General features: G+C 42.7%; 1 protein-coding gene across 1 annotated transcript in view; it reads left to right on the forward strand.

Annotated features, from left to right (window-relative positions):
- The window catches only part of LOC143934483 (5-hydroxytryptamine receptor 3A-like), a 61,322-nt gene extending 41,057 nt beyond the window's left edge, over positions 1-20,265 (forward strand). The window contains exons 6-9 of the mRNA XM_077458141.1: positions 13,121-13,272; positions 14,242-14,446; positions 15,860-16,087; positions 19,662-20,265. Of these exons, the coding sequence (XP_077314267.1) occupies positions 13,121-13,272; positions 14,242-14,446; positions 15,860-16,087; positions 19,662-19,930 (854 nt within the window). The 3' untranslated portion in view covers positions 19,931-20,265. The remainder of the gene's footprint in view (positions 1-13,120; positions 13,273-14,241; positions 14,447-15,859; positions 16,088-19,661) is intronic.
- Positions 20,266-23,835: the final 3,570 nt, after the last annotated feature.

A 23,835-nucleotide genomic window follows, 5' to 3' on the forward strand; every position in this document is an offset into this window, starting at 1 on the left:
GTGCCACCTATGTATTTTAACCACTTGCCGACCAGCTCACGCAGATATACTGTGGCAGGTTGGCAGCGGTGCGTGAATCACCATACCTGTACGGGGGCTCCCACTGCATGCTGCGGGAGCATGCGCACTGGTCGGGCGGACTCGATGTCTGCCGGCAACCCGTGATCATTGTATAGAGAGGCAGAACAGGGAACTGCCTATGTAAACAAGCAGATCCCCGTGATCAGGAACAGTGATCTCTGTCATGTCCCAGTGAGCCCATCCCCCCTAAAGTTAGAACACATCCAGGGAACACAGTTAACCCCTTGATCACCCCTAGTGTTAACCCCTTCCGTACCAGTGTCATTTTTACATTGATCAGTGCATTTTTATAGCACTGATCAATGTAATAATGTCACTGGTCCCCAAAAGTAATTTGGGGTCAGATATGTCAGCCACAATGTCGCAGTCCCACTATAAATTGCAGATCACCGCCATTACTAGTAAAAACAATAAAAGTCCCTAAATCTATCCCAACTCCAGTCCTCAAGGCGCCCCAACAGGTCATGTTTTAAGGATTTCAGGATGAAACAGCTGTGGTAATTACTAAGGCAGTGAAACTGATCAAATCACCTGGTAAGCCTGAAAATATGACCTGTTGGGGCACCTTAAGGACTGGAGTTGAGAAACACTGCCATAGTTTGTAGGCGCTATCACTTTTGCGCAAACCAATCAATATACACCTATTGCATATATATTGGTCTAAACTGATGAATAAATGTGTTTTTTTTATATTTTTGTGGGATATGTATTATAGCAAAAAGTAAAATAAAAATGTCTTTTTTTTTTCAAAATTGTCGCTATTTGTTTGTTTATAGCGCAAAATATAAAAACCACAGAGGTGATCAAAATCACCAAAAGAAAGCTCTATTTGTGGGAAAAAAAGTACGTCAATTTTTTTTTGGGAACAGCTTTGCACAACCAGGCAATTGTCAGTTAAAGACAATAGGAGATGAGTGGCTCTATAGTATTACGAACCTCATCCCATTTAGTGAAAATCAAAAAAAGAGGAGGATTGGGATTATTGCGGTGCTACTAATAAGTAATACATGAAAAGTTAAATAAAAAAAATATAATTTGTTTATTGATACAAAAATACATAAGAAGAAAGAGCAAGCTTACAGAGCAGAGGGGGGGGGGGATCTCGTGATATACGAGTCACTATCTGTAGAGCACTCTAAAACAACCTGTATGTTGGCCTGGGAAAGTGAGCTCAAACAGGAATGGGAGCTGGAGGAATGGCACAGAGTGATCACATGGTCGAATCGAGGTATACGCAACGTATCTCTGATGGAGGCAGACCTAAAAGTTCTAACTAGATGGAACTTGGTTCCCGCTAGACTGGCAAAATTATATCCTTCAACTTCCCCCCTTTGTTTTAGAGGATGCAATCACACGGGCACCATGATTCATGTGTGGTGGGAATGTCCAAAACTAAGAGGGTTCTGGAATAGGATCTTTGCAATCATCGGAAAGACAACGGATTTGTCTGTCCCTATGTCCCCCCACATAGCATTGCTGAATTTAAAAATAGAAAAAACCTGTAAAAGTAAAAGGAGCCTCGTTCACTTTATCCTTCTAGGACCTAAAATTATGATAGCAAAAGCATGGAAGCAGTCCACAGTTTCCAGTGACCAGGCCAAATGAAAAATATCTTGGATCATGGCTCAGGAAAAAATGATTAGTATCCTACAAGATACTGTTAAAAAATTTGAGGCCATTTGGGAACCTTGGGCAGATTACATGCGCATACCCTTAACATCTTCGTAGGAATTGGATAAAACAATCTTGGTAGAACATTCCGGAAGGACATCTCATTCCTCCTTCTATACATCTTCTTTCTTTGCTATCCCCTTTTTCCTTTCTCTCTCTCTCTTTATTTTTTATTCCTTAATACCACCGTTAATAAAATATCACCTGGTTAGGTGGGTAGCAGGCTTTAGAAGGTAACATCCCCGCTAGTTTAAATAGCATTTGATCTGTGGGTTGGATGTGCCGCTCCCCTTTCCATGACACAGCTTGTACCCATTGGGGGTGTCTGGAGAGGGGCGGCTTTCCCCCTTATATTTGATGTACCTGCGCCCACTAACCTCCAGTTGTTTCTAAATCTATCTATTTTAAATTTGTTCTCTTATTCGTTGCATTACTATGGATTTATTATTCCACTATGTAAAAGAATGTATCAATGACTCTGTATTTTCTATGAAAAACTATAAAACGATTGAAACTAAGAAGAAAGAGCGAAACATTTCAATTAAAACCAATATAGAGCATATACATAATACATGTATTGGGTCGCTGGTGTCCCAAAAGACAGGAAGGTGGTCACAGATAGGGATGGCCTTGCAGTTCGCCAGCGGTCGGTTCGCGGCAAATCTTACGTGTTCGCGATTCGCCAAACCGGCGGACTTCTGGAGCTGTTCGCGCAGTGGACATATGCGTTTACATTGTGAAAGAACTTTGACCCATGATGACACATCCATCATGGGGTACAGGACAGCCAATTGAGACATTTCAGCACATGGACAATTGGACATTCCCCTTACCATATAAATAGACCTGATCTGGCGGCCATTTTACATTTTGTCTTTTGTCAGTGTAGGGAGAGGTTGCTGTGTGGAGCAGGGACAGACTGTAGTGACACAAATCACTAGCTATTAGGTCCACAAAAGTCCTTTTAAGGACTGGTATAGGTGTACAGTATATAGGGTTCTGGTGCACTGCTGCTGACTGCTGTGCTGCTGATTGCTGAGTGCACTGCTGACCGATTCTGCAGCTGTCTTTTGTCAGTGTAGGGACAGGACGCTGTGTGGAGCAGGGACAGTCAGTTTAATCACTAACTATTACTGTTAGGTCCACAAAGGTCCTTTTATGGACTGGTATAGGTGTACAGTATATAAGGTTGTACACGTATAATATACTGTCTTTCAAATATGGAAAGCCTATTATACTTGACTGCTGACCGATTCTGCAGCTGTCTTTTAACAGTGTAGGGACTGAGGGAAAGTCTGCAAATCACTAGCTACTAGGTCCACAAAGGTCCTTTTAAGGACTGGTATAGGTGTACTATTTGGTGTGCAGTATATAGGGGTGTAATACATGTATAAAATACTTGCACATATAGAAAGCATAGTATAGTGCATTTCCACTGTGCAGCATTGTGACTGCTGAGCGGTTCTGCAGCGATACTACAAAGAGTGACAAACGCAATTAAAAAAAAAGTATTATAACTGGTGTGATAAACCAGTGGCCCCCAAAAACAACAGATTGAAGCGGGGTGTTATATACCTTCTTCCACATACATCCTGCACTTCTCAAGAGACTTTTGTCACAGGGTTGTTTAAAAAATGACAGGCAGAGGAAGAGGCAGGCCCTTCCGCAGGGGTGGTAGGGGTAGGGCAGGAGCAACAGACTTGAGCCAAAGTGGCAAATTGCAGAAGGTGCGTGCGTTTACGTCAAAGGATGCACCAGACTTGGTTGAGTGGCTCACTCAGCCTTACTCTTCTGCACCCTCCTCATCCTCTCGATCTGCACCCTCTTCTTCACTCTCTGCTGTGTGCACCCCCAAAGACACTACCACCAACAGTACTCTATATCATGGTGCTGGTTTCAGTGTTCTCTATCACGGTGCTGGTGTGGTGTCAGTGCTCTCTATCTCGGTGCTGGTGTCAGTGCTCTCTATCATGGTGCTGGTGTCAGTGCTCTCTATCTCGGTGCTGGTGTCAATGCTCTCTATCACGGTTCTGGTGTCAGTGCTCTCTATCATGGTGCTGGTGTGGTGTCAGTGCTCTCTATCTCAGTGTTGGTGTCAGTGCTCTCTATCTCGGTGCTGGTGTCAGTGCTCTCTATCTCGGTGCTGGTGTCAGTGCATTCTATCATGGTGCTGGTGTCAGTGCTCAGTCTCTATCGTGGTGCTGGTTTCAGACAGTGAGGGAGATAGCAGCGGAGAAGCCAATCAGCAGGCAGTGCCAGCACCATGGCTGAGGATCAGCTCTGGACTGGCACCTCCGGACCACCGCAGTGGAGCCTTGCATAGGTGGGGGTAAGGGCCAGGCAGAGGGAGGGGCTCAAGCACAGTTTGGCACACTGGGACACTGGCACAGGACTGCGTTGCCCTGACTGTAGCACTGATCATCTCCTGCACCCCCTTCATAGCCTGCCCTGACCTTGCCTCTCCTCCATGGCCTTCATGCGCTCCTGAATTGTCAAAATTTCACAGATAAAAAAAGAATGCTTGTCGTTGTCGATCCCAGATTCACTTAATACTTTTGTTATGTCAGTGTCCATGTGGTGGGACTATGTGTGCACAGCTAGTATTTTGTGGCTGAAAATATGACCTGTAGGTTTTTAAGATTCGCCTGCCATTAAAGTGAATGGGGTCCGCCGCAAACTTTGTGGTTCGTGAACTTTTGGCCGCAATCGCGGTTCGTGTTCTGTCTACTTTCCATATAAGGGTCATTTGGGCGCTATTTGCACTGTTCTGGCATTTTAGGGCCTCAAGAAATGAGAGCGGAAGTCATAACATCAGGATTGATACATTTTTAAATATACAGTGTATACATAGTTAGGTTGAAAAAAGACACAAGTCCATTTAGTTCAACCAAAAAAATAAATAAAATACAATCCCATATACACAATCCTTCACCCACAGTTGATCCAGAGGAAGGCAAAAAACCCCAGCAAAGCATGCTCCAATTTGCTACAGCGGGGGAAATACCATACTTTCACACAGACTAAATAATATACACTGATCTGTGTTATGTTTACCAAAGAAATGTAGCAGACTACATTTTGGGTTCAATTTATGAAAAAATTGTTTGTAAAATTTTATAATTTTATATATAATAATATATAATATTTTTCCAAAATGTTTGTTATTATTTTATTTAACCACTTGCTTACTGGGCACTTAAACCCCCCTAAGTCCCAGACCAATTTTCAGCTTTCAGTGCTCTCACATTTTGAATGACAATTACTCAGTCATGCAACACTGTAATCAAATGATTTTTTTGTCCTTTTCTTCATACCAATAGAGCTTTCTTTTGGTGGTATTTGATCACCTCTCGGTTTTTTATTTTCTGCGCTATAGATGAAAAAAGACCAAAAATTTTGAAAAAAAATGAATTTTTCTTCGTTTCTGTGACAAAATTTAGCAAATTAGCCATTTTTCTTCATGAATTTTGGCCACAATTTATACTACTACACATCTTTGGTAAAAATAACCCAAATTTTTGCATATTATATGATCTGTGTGAAATTTCTAGAGTCTACAATGGTATATATATCATCATAAAGATTTGCAAAAAAAGATCACATCTGATGTACTAAGGCCTATCTCCATTCTTGAGACCCTAACAAGCCAGAAAAGTACAAATGCCCCCCAAATGACCCCTTTTTGGAAAGTAGACATTCCAATGTATTTAGTAAGAGGCATGGTTAGTTATTTTAAGTTGTCATTTTTTCCCACAATTCTTTGCAAAATTACGATTTTTTTTTTTTTTTTTCACACAAAATTTTCATTGTAATAGCTTATTTCTCCCACACGGAATGTGCATACCACAAATAACACCCCAAAATACGTTCTACTACTCCTTCTGAGTATAACGATACCACATGTGTGAGACTTTTACACAGCCTGACCACATACAGAGGCCTAATTTTGAAGTAGCACCTTCAGGCATTCTAGGAGCATAAATTACACATTTCATTTCTCAACCACCTATTACAGTTTTGAAGGCCCTGGAACACCAGGGCAATGGAAACGTCCAGAAAATGACCCCATTTTGGAAAGCTAACACCCCAACGTATAATCTATGAGGCATAATGAGTCTTTTCAATGGTTCATTTTTTTCCAGAAGTTTTCGGAAAATGTGGAAAAAAATGAAAACGCATTTTTTTTTACACAAAGTTGTCCGTTTATAAGATATTTCCAACGCATAGCATTTACATAGCAAAAATAACACCCCAAAATACATTCTACTACTCCTCCTGAGTATAACGATACCACATGTGTGAGACTTTTACACAGCCTGACCACATACAGAGGCCTAATTTTGAAGTAGCACCTTCAGGCATTCTAGGAGCATAAATTACACATTTCATTTCTCAACCACCTATTACAGTTTTGAAGGCCCTGGAACACCAGGGCAATGGAAACGTCCAGAAAATGACCCCATTTTGGAAAGCTAACACCCCAACGTATAATCTATGAGGCATAATGAGTCTTTTCAATGGTTCATTTTTTTCCAGAAGTTTTCGGAAAATGTGGAAAAAAATGAAAACGCATTTTTTTTTACACAAAGTTGTCCGTTTATAAGATATTTCCAATGCATAGCATTTACATAGCAAAAATAACACCCCAAAATACGTTCTACTACTCCTCCTGAGTATAACGATACCACATGTGTGAGACTTTTACACAGCCTGACCAAATACAGAGGCCTAATTTTGAAGTAGCACCTTCAGGCATTCTAGGAGCATAAATTACACATTTCATTTCTCAACCACCTATTACAGTTTTGAAGGCCCTGGAACACCAGAGCACTGGAAACGTCCAGAAAATGACCCCATTTTGGAAAGCTAACACCCCAACGTATAATCTATGAGGCATAATGAGTCTTTTCAATGGTTCATTTTTTTCCAGAAGTTTTTGGAAAATGTGGAAAAAAATGAAAACGCATTTTTTTTTACACAAAGTTGTCCGTTTATAAGATATTTCCAACACATAGCATTTACATAGCAAAAATAACACCCCAAAATACATTCTACTACTCCTCCTGAGTATAACGATACCACATGTGTGAAACGTTTACACAGCCTGGCCACATACAGAGGCGCAACATGCAAGAAACACCGTCGGCGTTCCAGGGACACATAGCCTGCACATACCAAGAATTACACCCCCAAATACATTATGCTGAGCAAAGGGTAAAGAAAAGATTACCTGTGGTTTTAGAAGCGCAGTTGTCCACAGGAGGATATCACTGGTCCAGGCAGCAGGCAGGGACTTGGTCAGCAACAGCGAACACAGTTTTTTAGGCAGCAGGCAGGGATACTGTCCATATTACAGTCCAGGGTTAGTGCAGAGATGTCAGCAGTGCCAAAAATATTGGTCCTGGTAGTAGGCAGGTCCTTGTGGTGTGGTCAGTGCGGCATGATGGCAGTAAGTCCTACAGGCAGCAGACAGAAGTAGAGCCTCGTTCAGGACAGAATGGGGATAGGGGTAGAGGCTTCTCCCTCCCAAATCTCTTTGAAGCCTACGAGTCTCCAGACCCTAATCTAGGAATAAGAAAACAAAGAAAATTGTTTTCTTCTTCCAGAAAAACTATACTGGAGCCCCTCACATATGTGAGACCCTGTGTTGAATCCCACTAGTCCAGTTGCAGAATACAAGATCAGTCCAAGAGGCAGGCAAATATCGTGGTCAAACAGTCCAAGGTCAGTTCCAGATCAGGCAGAGGTATGTACAGAATCGTTAGGCAGAAGCATGGTCGAATAACAGTCCAGGGTCAGTTCCAGATCAGGCAGCGGTATGTACAGAATCGGCAGGCATAAGAGTGGTCAAATAACAAGCCAGGGTCCGTTACAGAGCAGGCAGTGGCATAAGGGGTGTGAAGGTGTATGAAGGCAGGAACTGAGGATTATGTTTACCATACTTCACTAAAAATTTATTGAAGTATGGTAACGCCAAAAACAGTCGCCTATACAGAGGCCTGGTTGGGAAGGACATTGTGCACAATAATAAGATGTGTCTCTTCTGACTCCTGCTTTGGTACACACCTTACATATTTTTTGGCGTCTTTTGCCTGTTGGTGTGGGGGGGATTTTATCCGGAAAGTGGCGCTCGGAGAGTCGACTAACAACGTTAGGGCTGTGAAAACTTCCTCCTGGTAGCCAAAGAAACGTTTGGGGTTTTGGGTGGCGTTGCGGTAAATGACATATGAATTATAAATGGCCAATTGAAAAAAATAAATTGTTACTTTTTTGTACCAATGATATGTCCGTCTTGTGACCAGATATGGTTCCATCATTTGGTCGTTGAAGTCGACTCCTCCCATGAACAAATTATACTCGGAAATGCATTGGGGTTTCTTTACGGGGCCATTCCTTCTGGGGATTTCCACGAAGGTATCGTTGTGGATAGAAGACAACATATACACATCCCTTCTGTCCCTCCACTTCACTGCCAGAACCTCCTTGTTTCTTAGACTTGCGGTTTCTCCTTTCCGCAGCTTCTTGTTCACCAGACTTTGAGGAAAGCCCTTCCGATTCTTTTTTACAGTGCCACATGCTGGCGTCTTCTTCCGGTGAAGGTTGTGGAACAGGGGCAGAGATGTGTAGAAGTTATCTACATAGAGGTGGTAGCCTTTATCCAGTAGGGGGTATATGAGGTCCCAAACAATTTTTCCGCTGGATCCCAAATAGTTCGGACAATTAGGGGGCTGTAGCTGGGTGTCCTTCCCTTCGTACACCTTGAAGGAATATGTGTACCCTGTGGCTCGGTCACATAATTTGTAGACCTTCACCCCATAGCGGGCCCTTTTGCTGGGCATAAATTGCTTCATTCTAAGCCTGCCACTAAATTTAATAAGGGACTCATCCACACATATGTGTTGGTCCGGGGTAAACAATTTGGGGAATATTTATGAAAAATAATTTAGTATTGGTCGAATTTTGTAAAGGCGGTCATAATTTGGATCATTTCGTGGAAGGCACTGGGAATTGTCACTGAAATGTAAGAACCTCAGGATCATCTGATATCTGGTTCTGGGCATTACCACGGAGAAGAGCGGTGAGTGGTGGAGGGGGTGGGTTGACCAGTAGGTACGTAATTGATTTTTTTTGTTAAGTCCCATATTAAATGTGAGGCGTAAAAAAAGCTTGAACTCCTCCACCGTTAGGTCTCTCCATTCGTAGGGACGGGCATAATAGGAGGTCGGATTTTGAAAAATAAATTGTTGTGCATACAGGTTGCACTGGGCCACAATTGACGCCAACATGTCCTCCGTAAAAATTAAATTAAAAAAATCGATAGGGCTAAAATTCTCCGTGTCCACCTGGACTCCTGGCTGGGTGGTGAAAGGGGGAACATTGGCCTCTCCTGAATTAGGAGGAAGCCACAAGGGGTTCTGAAGGGCATAGGGAAGGCCAGCATGGCTCCTAACCCTTTGGGGCTGAGATGACACCCCACTGGTACTTGGCCTTTCTTGCTGGGGCACTGCGGTGCTGGTGGACGGCACTGCGGTGCTGGTGGACGGCACTGCGGTGCTGGTGGACGGCACTGCCTCACTAGAACGCCTTCGCTTGATGGGCCGGATATCTTCCTCCTCGGATTCATCAGTCAGTGTTTCACTGCTGAGGACTGGCTCATAATTTACGTCGGCTTCAGAATCCGAATCCGAAAAGGAATCTGAAGAGGAGAGCTCCCCGTTGCTCTCGTCGGCCGTGGAAATAATTTGGTACGCCTCCTCAGCGGAAAAGACACGTTTAGCCATGGTAGCACTGATGGGCACTGATGAGGTGGCACAGATGGGCGCTTTTGAGGTGGCACAGATGGGCGCTTTTGAGGTGGCACAAATGGGCACTGATGGGTCGGCACAGATGTGCACTGATTTATTGCACAGATGTGCAGATTTATTGCACGGATGTGCACTGATGAGGCGGCAGATGGTCACTGCTGAGGCGGCAGATGGGCACTGCTGAGGCAGCAGATGGGCACTGCTGAGGCGGCACAGATGGGCACTGCTGAGGCGGCAGATGGGCACTGATGGGTCGGCACAGATGTGCACTGATTTATTGCAGGGATGTGCACTGATGAGGCGGCAGATGGGCACTGCTGAGGCGGCAGATGAGCACTGCTGAGGCGACAGATGGGCACTGCTGAGTCGGCACAGATGGGCACTGCTGAGTCGGCACAGATGGGCACTGTTGAGTCGGCAGATGGGCACTGCTGAGTCGGCAGATGGGCACTGATAGGTCGGCAGATGGGCACTGATAGGTCGGCACAGATGTGCACTGATTTATTGCACGGATGTGCACTGATAAGGCAGCAGATGGGCACAGATGGGCACTGCTGAGGCGGCACAGATGGGCACTGCTGAGGCGGCACAGATGGGCACTGCTTAGGCGGCACAGATGGGCACTGCTGAGGCACAGATGGGCACCGATTGGTACAGATGGGCACCGATTGGCACTGGCGGGCACTGGCGGGCACTGGCGGTGCACAGATGGGCACTGGCGGGCACTGGCGGGCACTGGTGGTGCACAGATGGAGCACTGGCGGTGCACAGGTGGGCACTGGCGGTGCACAGGTGGGCACAGGTGGGCACAGGTGGGCACAGGTGGGGTATATCTGGGCACTGGCAGGGTATATCTGGGCACTGGCAGGGTAGATCTGGGCACTGGCAGGGTTTATTAGTATGACTGGCACGTTTTATGTATGACTGGCACAGAGAACGCTCACTCACTGTTCGCTGTCTCCTCACACGCTATCGCTGTGTGAGGAGACACATTCGGCAATGGGTGATGATCTCATTTGTTTACATTTGAGATCATCACCCATTGGAGGAGGCGATCGCGCTGTAAACGGCCGCTGTGATTGGCCGTTTACAGCGATTTACACAGATTTTCCCCGATGCGTGCTCCCGGGAGCGCGCAGGGAACTCTTAAAGGGGACGACGTCAATAGACGTAGTCCCGGAAATTGAGATCCGCGCTGTAGCCGTCATTTGACTATAGCGCGGATCTCAAGTGGTTAAAAGCAAAACAAACTAAAAAACCCAGTGGAAATTAAATTCAACCAAAAGAAAGCTCTGTGTGTGCAAAAAAAACAATAACTTTTTTTATCTCTGTACAATGTGGCATTGCCAGTTAGCCCTTGTACACACGGTCGGAGAATCCGTCGGAATGTGTCCTATCGGACCGTGTTGTCGGATAATCCGACTGTGTGTGGTATGCATCGGACTGATTCCGTCGGACCCAATTTTCCAACATGTTGGAAATATTTCCCAACCAACTGGTTCGATCGGACATACTCCGATCATGTGTAGAGAATTTTGATCGGACCAAGTGCCACGCATGCTCAGATCAATTTCCTACATCAAAGCTATTAGCTACTAGCCTGAACGTAGTCCCATCGTAACGAAATTACGTCATCACGTTCTGAAAGATCGGATTTTTCGACAACTTAGTCCGACCGTGTGTATGCAACAGTTTCGGACAAGATCCGACGGATTTGGTTGTCGAAATCTCCGACCGTGTGTACAGGGGCTAAAAGTAGGAAAGTGCTGAATATCAAAAAATGCCCTGGTCATGAAGGGGTTAAAACCTATCAGAGGTCAAGTTGTTAAAGTGTTAATGCAGGTGATACTGTCAATAATGGGGGAGGGGGAGTGATGAATAATTAATAAAGCCTTAGATTATTTATGCTCTTTCATTTACCTGTTAGTGTCCTGAACTTCATGTTTACTTGTTGGATATTCCCTTACTGTGTGTACCCACGGTCTACAGTGGGGAACATAATTATTTGATCCTGCAGATTTTGTAAGTTTGCAGACTTAAAAAGAAATGAGGGGTCTAAAAATTTTTTTATCACAGGTGTATTTTACATTATACAGACAGATAATCAACCAAAAATCCAGAAAAAACACATGATACAAATGTTATAAATTGAGTTTCAGTTCAGTGAGTAAAATAATTATTTGATCCACAAGAAAAACATGATTTAGTACGTGGTGGAGAAACCCTTGTTGGTAAGTACAGAGGTCAGATGTTTCTTGTAGTTGGTGACCAGGTTTGTACACATCTCAGGAGGGATTTTGGTCCACTCTCTTTTACAGATCTTCTCTAAATCCTTAAGGATTCTTGCCTGTTGCTTGGCAACTCGAAGTTTCAACTCCCTCCTTAAATTTTCTATAGGATTATGTTTGGGTCATTGAAAGACCCATCTGTGACTCACCTTCAGTGTTTCGGCTGAGAGAAGGTTAAAATTCAAGAATTGACAATACGTAGCCCCTTCCATTGGCCCCTCAATGTGGCAAAGTCGGTCTGTACATTTAGCAGAGAAACAGCCCAAAGTATAATGTTTCCCCCTTATAGTGCTTGACTGTAGGGATGGTGTTCTTGGGGTCGTAGTCAGAATTTTTCCTCCTCCAAACACAGCGAGTCCCCTTCCTCAAGAAAGCACATGTACATTCATGCCAATGAACATCTAAATAATTAATTGAAGGATTGGGAGAAAATGCTGTGGTCAGGTGAGACAAAAATTTAGCTTGGCATTAACTCGACCCGCTGTGTTTGGAGGAAGAAAAATGCTGACTATGACCCTAAGAACACCATTACTACAGTCAAACACAGAGGTGGAAACATTATGCTTTGGGATTGTCTCTCTGCTAAAAGTAAAGGCCGACTTTGCCGCATTGAGGGGTCAATGAATGGGACCATGCTTCTTCCCTCAGTCAAAACACTGAAGGTGGGTTGTGAATAGGTCTTCCAGCATGATAATGACCCAAAACATACCACCAAGGCAACAAAGGAGTGGCTCAAGAAGAAGCACATTAAGGTCATGGAGTGGCTTAGTCAGTCTCCATACCTTAATCCTATAGAAATTTATGGAGGGAGCTGAAACTTCAAGTTGCCAAGCGACAGCCAAGAAACCTGAAGGATTTAGAGAAGATCTGTAAAGAAGAGTGGACCAAAATCCCCCCTGAGATGTGTGAAAACCTGGTCACCAACTACAAAAAACATCTGACCTCTGTGCTTGCCAACAAGGGTTTCTCCAGCAAATACTAAGTCATGTTTTGCTTGGGGATCAAATACTAATTTTACTCACTGAACTGCAACTTAATGTATAGCATTTGTTTTATGTGTTTTTTCTAGATTTTTGCTTGATTTTCTGTCTCTATCACTTAAAATACACCTATGATAAAATGATAAAAAAATTATAGACCCTTCATTTCTTTATAAGTGGGAAATCTTACAAAATCTGCAGGGGATCAAATAATTATTTTCCCCACTGTAACATTATTTTTTATTACAAAAAGTATTATTTGTAGATTTATGTATTGTGTGTTTCTCTTTTCTAGTTGAGGATATTGATTTTGCCTTTTTGAAGATTGGATCAGCATATTTCCCAGACAACCTTAAGAATGAGGGGGAGTGGGATGTTAGGGATGTTATTCCCAAACACATACATCACAAAGATAATGGTTTAAGCTATGGAGAAGTCCTCTATTTTGTAAGTATATAGTATTTTTTTATTATAGTATAGTATAGCTGTTGCCTTTACTTCTACTTTAAAGTTGAATTCTATGCATACAGTTGAATGCAATGTTGATATACACACATATATGATCTGTTCTCATGTGCCAAAGGATCTGTAACTCTGTTCAGCCACATTTGTGATTCATACAACTTAGCCAGACAGTACAGTAAGTAGATTGACTTTCTCTGGTAGATAAAAGAAAACAATGGTCTTACCTTCCCGCCCCCAGCTTGCTGATTGGACAGCAAAGTATTAGCAAAACACAGATAGGTCACCATCCTCTCTTCTTTCATTAGCATGATTCCGCTTAGGCTCACACTAATACTACGCGGCACATTGCATGTGATTCGCATAGGAATTGCACCACATTTCTGTGCAAATCACATGCGATTCTGTGCTGTGCAATTTGAGCCCATCATTTTGTGTGGCTAAAATTTACACTGCATCCATACAAAAAAAGTGCAGGTATTTGTTCATACTCATGTGATCTGATTCTAGCAAATGTACTGCATTCTACCTGCTTTTAGGGTGTCATCAACTTTTAATTGACACCCGCAGCAGATCGCATGAATACAGTGCGATTGCTATGCTGGTGCCATGTGGGAATCGCAGCAATTCCTGTGTGTTTCCTGTATTGCATCAGTGTAAATCGGTACTCCTTTGCATGCAGCAAGGTCTCGTGGGATTCTAGTACAGCCCCTCCCTCCCCCAGTCTGAGTGCTGCTGTGCTGAGTTTGAAAGAACCTGGTACTCAATCGAAGTCAAGTTGTATGTTAAAATAGCGTACATTTAATTCATTTGATAGAATACATAAATGCATTAAATAGTGCTGGTTCATATCTACCTGGAGTTGAGCTTTAGTTAATATTGCATGGCCTTACAAGTAATCCATCATCAAACAAATGATTTTAATATCCATATATCCTCTGATTTTTTTAATAGATTATTATCAGAAGGAGGCCTCTGTTCTACATCGTTAATCTGATTTTTCCAAGTATGTTGCTCATGATCATGGATATTGTTGGATTTTACCTTCCTCCTGAGGGTGGGGAGAGAGTTTCTTTCAAGGTTACTCTACTTCTAGGCTACTCAGTTTTCCTTATCGTCGTTTCAGAACAATTACCAGCAACTGGGATGCCTGTTATAGGTAGGTGAAACCAAACTTTCTTACATATTACTTTTGAAAATTACCATATTTATCGGCGTATAACACGCACCGGCGTATAACACGCACCCTAAGTTTAGGAGGGAATTGTAAAGAAAAAAACTTTTAGGAAGGAAGTTTAAGGAAAAAAAAACTTACATTTAAATGCCCATCAATGCAGCCTTATCAGTGTCAGTGCAGCCTTGTCAGTGCAGCCTTGCCCAGTGTCCATTGCAGCCTTGTCAGTGTTGTCATTGCAGCCTTGTCAGTGCAGCCTTGCCCCAGTGTCCATTGCAGCCTTATCAGTCCAGCCTTGCCCCAGTGCAGCCTTGACCCAGTGTCCATTGCAGTCTTGTCAGTCCAGCCTTGCCCCAGTGCAGCCTTGACCCAGTGTCCATTGCAGTCTTGTCAGTCCAGCCTTGCCCCAGTGCAGCCTTGCCCCAGTGTCCATTGCAGCCTTGTCATTCCAGCCTTGCCCCAGTGTCCATTGCAGCCTTGTCAGTCCAGCCTTGCCCCAGTGCAGCCTTGACCCAGTGTCCATTGCAGCCTTGTCAGTGCAACCTTGCCCCAGTGGAGCCTTGCCCCAGTGTCCATTGCAGCCTTGTCAGTGCAGCCTTGCCCCAGTGCAGCCTTGCCCCAGTGTCTATTGCAGCCTTGTCATTGTTACTGGATGGATTTAAAATTGGCACCGCCGAGATTGCAGGGACTTGGCCGAGCGGAGCAATCGCCACCGAGATCGCAGGGACTGGGCAGAGCAGAGCGATCGCCACCGAGATACACTCGGCTCCTCTCGGCTCCGCTCACAGTCACGCCCACCCCTGCCCTATGATCGGCATAACACAGGTCCAATGGTGGGACTGGCCATGACTGTGAGTGGAGTCAAGCCTAGCCGAGTACACTCGGCTATGTGTATCTCGTCGGCGATTGCTCAGCTCCGCTCACAAGTGGAGATCGGTGGGATCGGCGTATAACACGCACCCATGATTTCCCCCTGATTTTAAGGGGAAAAGGTGCATGTTATATGCCGACAAATACGGTACCTTTTTTTTCTATCCCAGCTACAAGAGGAAATCAGTTGCATGTAGAATAGAAAATATTTAGCTTTAGTTTAGGAAAAGGTTCCTTACAGTAAAAGTGGCTAAGCAGTGCCCAAGGTAAGTTAGGGCAAAAACAATCAGGGAATTAAAAAAAAGGGACCAGATGATTTTCTTGCAACTAATAATATTCTGAGTTATTATTACTGAAGACTAATATATCAATAGTTTGATCCAGAGTATTTAGCTGACCAGGGGGGGGGGGGGGGGGGGCTGGAATTAGTGTGGGGTTCAGAATAGTTTTCCCCCATGTGCCAAAATTAAAATACAGTATATTACAGTGGTGAGCAGCTATAATGATTTTTTTTTTCTATTTGTATAGGTGTGTACTTTGTGCTGTGCATGATAATGCTTGTTGTCAGTTTGATGGAGAGCATACTGCTAGTTCGAATAATCCACAAGGAGAGCCTACACCCAGAGGTTCCTAAGTGGCTAAAGAAATTTATCTTGGTAGTAGTGGCTCCCCTGGTTTGCTTGAAAGAATGGGTACAGTTTACTACACCCGAGGAAGAGAGTTCATCGTCAACTGAACAAACAGAGAAAAGCACTGGTAAGGCTTTAAGGGAGGGGGAATTAAAATATATGAACACTTTTTAACCAGCAAGTCCCTCCTCCAGCTCTCAATTAAAAAATCCAAAAACAAAGCAACAGGTTTGCTTAATTTCCCTTATCCACTGCAGGCTATATTTGCCTTTCCTTCATTTCCCTGCCACCTCATTCAGTGCTGGGAATCAATGGAAATACCAAGTACTTCTGGGTATGGAGGAACATGGGACTTATACCCACTCTATTCTGGGCCAGTCAGCACTGTGAAATGGGCAGACCATAGACTTTTGTACGCTTTGATTCAAGAAACTTGTAGCTCGTAATGGGTTTTGCTTTCACTCCTGACAGCTGAGCAGACTTTTGTTGAAGTGTGCATTGAAGTGAACATTTCCCTTCATGGCCTTAAAACCTACACTGCTTGCCAAATATAGAAGTAATGCGGATAATAAGGTGACATAGTGGTCAGGTCACATGAAACCACTCTGAATAGTTCCCCATCATTAATGGCGTGACAGCCTGGTGATAACTGATATAGCACAGCCCCCTTGGGATGCCCACCACTCTACTAAATGATTGCATGTCCTCAATAATGGCAGCGGCTCTCGTACACAAGCTGCTATTGCGGCTGGCTCACCGCTCTTCTCTTTCTTTCCTAACACACAGGCACGGGAAGAGGAGCCTTTAGCTGGGTGGATTACATCTAGTGGCATCCAAACAGGGGTTCTGAAGGTGGATCCTCATAATTGTGTGGATTTTATTTCATTGTGACCTGCGACAAGTTACTATGTCGCTTAAGTGGCCCATTTTGTTAAAAATTTCGGTGAAATGCATATTTTTATTAGTTGGTCAAGCCTTTCCTGGGGGGGGGGGGTGGGCGGGCAGAAAATTCACATAGGGTGGGGGACCGGGATCCGGGGGCCCCCTTATTAAAGGGGGCTCACGGATTCCGATAAGCCCCCCGCCTGCAGACCTGACAACCAATGGCCAGGGTTGTCGGGAAGAGGCCCTTGTCCTCATCAACATGGGGACAAGGTGCTTTGGGGTGGTTTGGCCGCGCGGCCCCCCCTTCCCCAAGGCACCCCCCCATGTTGAGGGCACACGGCCTGGTACAGCTCAGGAGGGGGGCCGCATGCTCATCCCCACCCCCTTTCCTGGCTGGCCGGGTAGCGTGCTCGGATAAGGGTCTGATATGGACCTGGGGGGGAGCCCCACGCTGATTTTTCAGCGTAGGGATTCCCCTTTAAGTCCATACCAGGTGACGGGGCCAGCAACGCCTTCTTCGCTGGTCCCGGCTACCTGGAGACGCGCTCAAAATTAGCGGACTTTTCTCCGGGCGAGAAAAGTACATTCATTTCAAAAGTACAGAGGACTGGCACACACACGGCCGTACTGTCTGCCGAAATGCGAGTGCAAAAATACTTTCTTAGTCCGCCGGACTTTTGGGTAAAAAAAGTCCACTGGAGCCTACACATGGGCGGATTGTCTGGCGGACTTGTGTCCGCCGGACTTTTCCACTGGATTGTTTGATCGTGTGTGCGAGGCATAAGATTTTACCCCCTTTCTGACCAGAGTACTTTTTGCGATTCGGCACTGCATTGGTTTAACTGACAATTGCACGGTCAAGCGACGTGGCACTCAAACAAAATTGACGTCCTTTTTTCCCCACAAATAGAGCTTTCTTTTGGTGGTATTTGATCACCTTGTGGTTTTTATTTTTTTGCGCTATAAAAGAACAAAAAAAGAGCGACAGTTTTAAAAAAAACTCATAATTTTTTTACTTTCTGCTATAATAAATATCCCCCCCCCCCCCCAAATATATAAAAAAAACTATTTTTTTCCTAGTTTAGACGAATATGTATTCTTCTACATATTTTTGGTAATAAAAATCACAATAAGTGTATATTGATTGGTTTGCGCAAAAGTTATAGCGTCTACAAAATAGGGGATAGTGTTATGGCCTTTTTATTATATATTTTTTTACTAGTAATGGAGGTAATCTGCTATTTTTATTGGGACTGCGACATTATGGCAGACACGTCGGACAATTTTGACACATTTTTGGGGCCATTAGCATTAATTCCTGCTATAATGCTATAAAAATGCATTGATTACTGTAAAAATGTCACTGGCAGTGAAGCGGTTAACACTAGGGGGCGATCAAGGGGTTAATGTGTTCCCTAGTACATGTTCTAACTGATGGGGGAAGGGGACTGGGCAGAGGAGATGACAGATCACTGTTCATGCTCTGTATGAACAGACGATCTGTCTGTTCTCCCCTCAGAGAACCGGAAACGGTGTGTTTACACACACGGATCCCAGTTCTCCGTGTGTCAGCGGCGATTGCGGGAGCCCTGTGGTGATCGTGACTGCCAGGCACTTCCATTGGCTCGGGGGGGGGGGGGGGAGGCGCTTGCAGTTTAATGCAGTTTGTTTAGAATGTAAAAATTTAATTTCAATTAACTTTACAGTTTGTTTCTAGTGATCTTTCCTCTGTGCCTACTTACATCATAGGCTAGCCATACATGCAGGCTGAATGCAGATTCCTCTATCCATGCTAAATAACTTGAATGATGGAATCTGCTGCTAGCTATTGTATTTAGGCAGCCATGACACCTGTGGCTGAATGAATACCCTAATGCCGCGTACACACGACCAGACTTTTTTCGACGGACTTGGTCTGGCGGACAATCCAATGGAATTTGCAGCTCAGATCCGCCGGACTTTTAAAATGAATGGACTTGGCCACACACGATCACTCCAAAAGTCAGACGGATTCGAACGAGATGACATAGAATAAGGAAGTTCATAGCCAGTAGCCAATAGCTGCCTGTAACGTCGGTTTTAGTCCATCAGACTAGCACACAGATGACCGGATTTTTCGACCGGACTCGAGTCTGACGGACAGATTTGAAGCACGTTTTATTTCTAGGTCCGCCTGACTTTTGGGAAGAAAAAGTCCCCTGGAGCCCACAAACGATCGAATTGTCCAGTCCGCCAGACCAAGTCCGTCAAAAAGTCTGGTCGTTTGTAAGCGGCATAATAGTTACTGCATCTGAAAAGGATGCAGTTGGTGTAAAGCCGGCTGGGTTCACATTATAGAACGCAACGGGTCACAGCAGGAGTCAGGTGCGTCTCCATTCACCATATCAGGTCAGATTTCAGCCCAAATTGTTTTTGCTGAATTCGGACCTGAAATGGACCAAAAGACATACAGGGCTCCTGTGCAATTCACTGCTGTAGAGATGTGTGAACCGGCTCCCCAGATATCGAGCCAAAATCTCCTGACATGCATATTGGATGCGGTGAAACCCACATCCAATTCGCAATAGTGTGAACCCAGCCTAAACATTTCACCCCCCTACTTCAATTTTTCTATTGAATAATTTGTCAAGCTGGGTGGCACTGGCAGGGCCACCCACAGCTGGAATTTCAGCTGATTCAACAGGAATCGGCCAAAATTCAAACAGCGTATGGCCAGCTTTAGTCTTGAGTAGACATTATACATTTTACAGTTGCTAAGTAAATACTATGTCATTATTAAATATGTTTTGTGGAAAATCTTGTCTTTTTGTCTGCAGAGAAACTGACAATTTACAATAATGAAAATGTATTGGATGACACCAGGCATCTGCACGTGGGACAGGATTCAGAATTGCTTCTTAACATACTAAAAGAAGTTGGATCCATTCGAGAACATCTGAAAAAAAGTGACCCACAATACGTTATCCAGGAGTGGCTTCAAATTAGCTACATTATTGACAAATTACTTTTTCGAATGTATCTCATATTATTACTGGTATGTGGTTTTTCTATCGGATGTATCTGGGCGCGCTGGCATGGTATTTGAATTTTATTGGATCCATGGAGAAGGTTTTACGCCTGATAAGCTTGTATTAAAACGAGGACTAAAACTAGTTTTTCAATAAGGAGTACACATAGCAAAGTTTCTAAAACATACAGTAGTTTAGACCAGTGGTTCTCAACCCTGTCCTGAAATACCCCCAACAGGCCATGTTTTGAGAATTTCTCTTAAGCCCCATACACACTATCAGATTTTCTGCTGATTTTTTCCTTCAGATTTACCAAAACCATGTAGTGCAAGGGCCTCCCTGATTGCAAACACATTGAAACTCCTAAGGTTTGACCTCATATTATATGGTTTTGGTAAATCTGAAGGAAAAAATCAGCAGAAAATCTGATAGTGTGTATGGGGCTTTAGATAAAAAAGCTGTCCAAAATACCAAGCCATTGATTTAAAATACCTGTGCATGATAAAGGGAAACCTGCAAACATGGCCTGTTGGGGTTTACTTGAGGACAGGGTTGAGAACCATTGGTTTAGACCATGGAAGTCAGAGTAGTACATCTATGTATATATTTTGATTTATGGGTAGGGGCGAGCATGGTACTTTCAGCTAAATTGATTTCTTTACATAATTACCAATTTTGACTATGCTTTTTTGTTTTACCTTTTTTTCCTTTTTGTAAAAAAAGTAAGACCTTGAGGCTAAAAGTTTTTATACAAGACCATTGAAAGGAACTTCTCTAACTTTTAGAAACCTTTTAAAGTCCATTGTACCCTTATTATAGCACCAAAACCACCTTAGTTTTACCTTCCCTATTTATTTTAAAGCATTCTACCAAAATTGTGAAAATTTGCCAAAATATCTTGATTTTTGCAGATGTTTCATGAAAAGGAAACATCTCGGTTTTAAACATGGACACTGCATTACTTTTTCAAATTATTTTATTAGTTAAATTAGTCAACTAAATTGTGTTTAGCAGAGAATCAACATTTTTAATATCTCAAATATAATATCTCGGCAGATCATTTTTCTGTAAGCATCCCATTGGTGGCATAAAAAAACGCCATCAAGTTCTGCTTTCAGACATTTTCATTAACAGGTTTCAATAAAGACTCACCTCAGCCTAAAGTCCACATATAGATAAAACTTTGTGATGACAATTTGGAAATGTTTGGAGTATTAGAACCAGTTGTAACAACATTAAAAACAAATATTAAAATAAAAACTGTCCCCAAACCATTATTAATTTTAATCAGAGTATTTATATTATCCTTTTTTAAGATGCAACAAAAGTATGGGGTCAGGTGCTCTCCAATGTTAGTTTTTGTTAGGATGTCTTTGAAAAGGCAATTTTTCCTGCTACCCACAAAACGAATGTACCTACTAATTTAGAAAATGTATATAGTGGTTATTTATGTAAGGCAAATCCACTTTGCACTACAAGTTGCTGTAGATCCGAGGGGGACATGTAAGGAAAATAAAAACCATCATTTTAGCTTGTGCATGATTGGATAATAAAATCAGCAGAGCTTCCCCTCATTTCAGATCTACCCCTCAGATTTACAGCGACTGCACTTCCAAGTGCACTTCCAGTGAAATTTCAAGTGCACTTTGCACTTGTAGTGCAAAGTGGATTTGCCTTTCGTAAATAACCCCCAAAGTGCAACAAAATCTACACAATGGGGGTCAAAATCTACACAATGGGGGTTATTTACAAATGGCAAATCCACTTTGCACTGCAAGGGCACTTGGAAGTGCAGTCGCTCTAAATCTGAGGGGTAGATCTGAAATGAGTGGAAGCTCTGCTGATTTTATCATCCAATCATGTGCAAGCTAAAATGCTGTTTTTTATTTTCCTTGCATGTCCCTCTTGGATCTACAGCGACTGCACTGCAGAATTCTACCAAATTTTTTCTAAGTTTTGGATAAAAAAACAAAAAACAAAAACAGAACCACTGTCTGTATTTTTTTTTTTTCAAAATTACGTTTGGATTTTCCACTATCATGGATTTGCTAAGATTGCGAATTGCGAATTTTTAAAGACTGCAGGATAACTTTACAGATTCCCCACCAAAAAAAATAATACCGTGCCTTCTGCCCAGTCAGCTGAAGCAAAAGAGTTTATAATTTGAAAAAATAGATAACCCAGTCCCCTCCCTATGAAAGTCTTGCATGCTTATAGTCTTGTGTTGGACCTTTTAGGGAGAACTGATAATTCTGTTTAGGGAGAGATACTGTTTTATTTGTATTTTTATGATTTTTTTTCCATTGACATGTGTTCCCAATGGCAGTTCCCAGCTTCTTGTGCTTTTTTATCAGACAGGAACTTGCTTATTAGCCCTACAAATGGCTAAAAATTGAATAACAATATCCGCTCACTCTATAGTGATGGGGAACCTTGGCACCCCGGATGTTTTGGAACTACATTTCCCATGATGCTCAACTACACTTCAGAGTGTATGAGCATCGTGGAAAATGTAGTTCCAAAACATCTGGGGTGCCAAGGTTTGCCATCACTGCTCTGTAGGCTTCAAAGAAATTCACTATAAACGTTGTGAACTTTGAACAAGATTAGGGAAACTGTTCGCAAATCAAACCCAAACAGATTTTCTTATCCGTATTGTTGAATCCCTGTTGGAGGAAGTTCTTTTTAGTTCCTGTTTTGGTGTCTGGTACCACCCGGAGAAGAGTTACATAGTTACATAGTTAGTAAGGTTGAATAAAGACACCAGTCCATCCAGTTCAACCTGAGCGAGTGTCTACAATTGTCCCTATCCCTGTACATTGCACACTTACATCAGTCCCTACCCTCAAGGAGCCCAAAATCTAAGGTCCCCATTCATATACTGGGGTCAATTTTGGACAGAAGCCAATTAACCTACCTGCATGTCTTTGGAGCTACAGTGGAAATGAACACAGACAGCTATAAAAAAACATTTTTATAGGGTATAATATTTCTTTTTTTTTGCCCTCTGTGACCCAAATCAGGATACAGACAACAATAAAGCCCCATACACACTATCAGTTTTTCTTCTGAGTTTTTCCTTCAGATTTACCAAAACCATGTAGTAGAAGGGCCTGCCTGATTGCATACAAATTGAAACTCCTAAGGTTTAACCTCATATTATATGGTTTTGGTAAATCTGAAGGAAAAAGTCAGCAGAAAAACTGATAGTGTGTATGGGGCTTTAGAAACATATATCCATAGTGCTGCCCAATCCTAAGCCTGGTACATACCATGAGATTATCGGACGAATGATCGTCCATTTTCTTTCTTTTTTTTTTAATGCTAGTCCCGATATCAAAAAATGAAGAGGTTACTAAAGTTATGAAAATTCTCGTATGACAGAATACAAATGTTGTGATGTAATGTACTGTATTGTATTTGTATTGTATTTCTGGATGAAAAGTGTACCACTTAAACGAAAATTGTACAATCTGGTATCGTGCAAAAACTATTTTTGTGCTTGTCCCTTTGGATAATTTTACACAACCTGTCCTGGTTGGTTTTCAAAAGCTGTGTACTAACGATCAGATTATTGTACAATCGCTGGGAAAGCGGTATTTCTTGTACAATTTTCTGACCGTGTGTACAAGGCTTTACACTATCAAAAACACCACCAATTTTTTTTTTAAACTTCTTAATTGTTCCCCTGCTGATTTGTATATAAGATAGATAGGTAGTTAGGTAGATAGAAAAGACCTGCACATTACAAATTATTTTCAAATTAAAATACAAATATGAAAGCTTCACGAAGTATCAAGGCTATATATGATTACAGCTGTATTACATTGTCATACCTTGATTATATTGATAACTCACTATATCAATGTACCTATTTTTTTCACTGTATAATGAAACTTTGGTGTGTGTATATGAGTGAAAAATGAAAAACATACATTTTCAAAAAGAAATATATGTATACATGGCTTACTATGGTGTAACA

The sequence above is a fragment of the Lithobates pipiens genome, unplaced genomic scaffold (genome assembly GCF_037356315.1).
Source record: "Lithobates pipiens isolate NorthernLeopardFrog02 unplaced genomic scaffold, aLitPip1_a1.2 Scaffold_27, whole genome shotgun sequence".
In the NCBI taxonomy this organism is placed as follows: Eukaryota; Metazoa; Chordata; class Amphibia; order Anura; family Ranidae; genus Lithobates; species Lithobates pipiens.